This window comes from Homarus americanus, unplaced genomic scaffold (assembly GCF_018991925.1).
Source record: "Homarus americanus isolate GMGI-L3 unplaced genomic scaffold, GMGI_Hamer_2.0 scaffold32583, whole genome shotgun sequence".
Classification (NCBI taxonomy): Eukaryota; Metazoa; Arthropoda; class Malacostraca; order Decapoda; family Nephropidae; genus Homarus; species Homarus americanus.
This window is the reverse complement of record NW_024713129.1, coordinates 20,015,524-20,019,281: the sequence shown is the minus strand read 5'-3', so window position 1 is coordinate 20,019,281 and position 3,758 is coordinate 20,015,524. Positions and strand designations below refer to the sequence as shown.

At 39.9% G+C, this 3,758-nt stretch overlaps 1 protein-coding gene across 1 annotated transcript; it reads left to right on the top strand.

Annotated features, from left to right (window-relative positions):
• Positions 1-1,353: 1,353 nt before the first annotated feature.
• On the top strand, positions 1,354-2,946 carry LOC121869029 (cuticle protein CP1499-like). Its single transcript, XM_042370110.1, has 2 exons — positions 1,354-1,456; positions 2,294-2,946. The coding sequence occupies exons 1-2, from the start codon at positions 1,445-1,447 to the stop codon at positions 2,888-2,890; spliced, it is 609 nt and encodes a 202-aa protein (XP_042226044.1). The 5' UTR covers positions 1,354-1,444; the 3' UTR covers positions 2,891-2,946.
• Positions 2,947-3,758: the final 812 nt, after the last annotated feature.

Below are 3,758 nucleotides of genomic sequence, written 5' to 3'. Positions count from 1 at the left end.
TGACGCATTTGGATACATACCAAATAACAGACTACATGATAAAAGTTTGATATTTCATCAATTTCCAAAGGAGGAAAAACAGAAAAAATATATATAGATTTTATTGCATGCAGAAAATATATAGGGTGCAACAGGAGGTAAGACAATACTTGAGAGCCATTGGCAGGTTTAAATTAAAAATCCCTAAAGTCGAACGTTCAGCTAGGAAACCAGACGTGGAGAGACAAGTACCTATTTGATACTTGAAACTGTTGTATAGCCTACTCGTCTGTAATACTGTACATCTAGTGGCCATATTGATAAATTGAAAACCTCTATACATATATACTTGTATTCACTGATTTACTGTAATAGCTTAAGGAGAGAGAATGATAATTATAATCAATAATTTTTTAGCATTTTTCTTTAGCTATTTTATTTAATTATTGTATTCCCTCTGCCCCCAGTAAATAGCTAACCCATATGTCTATGATTACTTAATTCGGTTTACATTGATACTGACAGCAAAATCCAAAAACCATAAATAATAATAATGAGAGGAAGAAGGGAATTATTAAAAATAATTATAATAAATTTTTAATAATAAGAAGAGAAATATCATAAAAATGATGATTACGTGAGAAGTTCAAGTGGCTAACTGAACGATAATGTGCTATGGGGTGAGAAAATCAGGAAATATGGCAAGAATAACTTTTAATACAGTGGGGTGGTCTCACCCGTGATAATATGTTCCCTTATTACCGTTTACAACTACGGCCTTATGATGTCACATAATTAGCTCCGCCTTCTGTGCATGGGTTGACTTAGTTTAATTAGATTTTGTTCAATATCTTCATAACTATGTTCTCGTTTATCAAACTATAACTGAAGGTCATCATTACTGACCTCTGTTAACTGTACCTGTTGATATTATTATCGGAATAAATATCGTTAACACAAAAAAGGGTCTCCATTCTGGTAAAATGTCTATTTTGTTTAATGGCTTTATAAGATGAATTTCATTACATATTTTGAGAAGCCTATATTAACTCCGTAAGGCAGATGGTAATAAGTTCAACGTACTGATAAATGGTAACAGTTTGGATTAGCAAAAGTAGTTCATGATACGGTTCCCTCCTTGTACACTGGCCCTCGTGAACACAAATATGAATACATTATGAAGTTACCTTGACGACTATTACAACTCCTGGGTGGACTAACATTGTGCCTAGGAGGTTGTGTCCACTACGACCAACACACCGGAAATGAACACTAGCAAGATAAGTTACCCAGACCCGTAATCCCTTACACTGGATCATACCTGGGTCAAAAACTAGTTTACACACACACTCACATGCACACACCCTCGCACACAGCTGACCTTGTCGACTCAAGCTCGGGTATAAAGGCGGATAAAGACCCACAGCCAACACAGTACGGTTCCCTACTCTCACACACTAACATCATGAGGGCTCTGGTAACTATCCCGCCGTGGTCAGGTATAATGAAGAACATCTAGTGCTGATAAAGCGATTCTCATGTTGTGTATATATATGTTACAGAATGCGACTACTGGTGTCAAACACGTGAACCCAAATGTTTCGTTTCACTATTGTTACTGGGTACCTCAGAAATACTGTAATATAACTTATTTTTAATTCTAGCATAAATGAGCAGATTCGATAAAAATTAAAATATTAAGTTACCATTGAGAGTGGAATTTTCATGACATCTAGAAAATGCATTTATTAAAGTAAATTGTATAGATACAAATAAAGGAAATTCCCAATATATGTCTGTTTCCAAAACTATTGAACAACATGGAAATCAGATGTAATGTTAGCATTATCTCAAGGGTTATTTAATGTTTATATTGATGATGGAACTTAGGACTTGTTAGTGATAAAAGAGTTTGTTAGGAGATGGAAACATTGGTTGAAAGGAAATAAGCGAAATATAAACTATTTAATATAGTTCTTTTTATTATTAATTGTTGGAATGACATATCAATTATATCACTATTCATTACTTGTTGGACGACTTCAATAATTTTATTCTTTCTGAAAATTCTGTTACAGACCAAGATTATTTTAAACAAATTCTAATTTAGATTTATAGACCGCAAAAAGAAAATCGTCTGTGAATAGTTATTAGGCAGTACCTGAAACAATGTAGGAAAATTGTAGATTACGTTACATAATAGGCTAAAGTGTATTGAAAGCTAAAGCTATTACTCTAAAATAAATATTCGCTGATTTATTACAACACTAAACACCAGATAAAGCGATAAAGCTCACTATCATCCCTTCTGCAGGTTGTTTTGGCAGTGGTGGGCGTGTGCTCGGCTGTACCCTTCGTCCAGGACACCCCAGAAGTGGCGGCAGAGAAAGCTCGGTTCTTCCAGGCTTACCAGGCTGCACAGGCTTCCGCTCAGCCCCGGTACAACGCTATCCCCCACCAGGCCTACAGCACCGGTCACTACAACCCCTCTCATCACAACCCTGGGCACTACAACCACGCCCAGGCAGAGCCCAAGTGGACTGGTCCCGTAGCTGCCACAGTCCCCGCCGGTGTTGACGGTACCATCACCCCCGTGTCTGACACCAGGGACGTTGCTGCCGCACGCAATGCCTTCTTCAACACCTACCAGGCTCAGGTGGCTGCCACTGTCGGTGCTGCTCCCCGTCATCACGGAGGCGCTGTCCACTACCAGGCTGCTCCCACCTACACCCCTGCTGCCCCTGTCCAGCCCAGGTGGACCGGCCCCGTGGCTGCCACCATTCCCGCTGGACTCCCCGGGGCAGGCAGCCAGGTGGCTGACACTCCCGAGGTTGCAGCCGCCAAGCAGGCCTTCTACAGCACATTCCAGAGGCAGGCAGCAGCAGCGGCACCACCAACCCGATACTATTGAACCGTACTGTCATGATTAGGCCAATGAATATATAAACAATAAATATATATTAAATACGGCTACTTCTCATTTATGCAAGACACATTAATATGAAATAACCTAAATTTCATCTGGCAAGTCTCTGAGGCGAAGGATTTTCCACACTTTTCTTCCTGCAAACGGTGGATGTCCTGCCACCGGGAGAGTCACCGATCACTCCATGTCACCATTTACTTTACCTGATAACTCAGATGTGCTTCCGGTACGCTACCCACACTTTGACGGTGTTGGTGAAGTCCTCTTGTCCTTTAAAGTTGTACCTTCAAATTCATTGCCATATGGAGAAAATTTGCTGCGAACTAAATAAGAGTTTCTTGTTCTCATCTTACGTTGTGATCGGCCGCATGTCTTCTGAAGAGTCCGCCGCCTTTTGAGCTTCATTACCTAAGAAAACAGGAAAATTCTGACCACAGCTAAACGTCCAGTAGAAACACAACCTCGATTCATCTGGGCTGATGATTCTATAAAGTGCCGAGAAAAATCAGCAGAACACTATATCTTGGCTAACACTACATTTCTTCTTGAAATATCACGTTTCATTATTATGGTAGTTACCAGAGCTTGACGCCAGCAGCATTCATTGACAGAGACACATCACTAAAACTGAATAAGGTTGTCTAGCATACTAAGTCTAACACCATAAAGAAGAAGCTGTATTCGCCATAGCTAAGGAGATACCAGCTGGGAGATCTGAAGTAAAAGGAAACTACACAGCAAACACCCGCCTGAATCACTATGCCGTTGATACTAGTGATGTGAAACAGGGACAGGCGGAGCAAATTGTTAGTCTAATAATTACTCCAGAGCTAAGCTTAATTTTATTTATTTT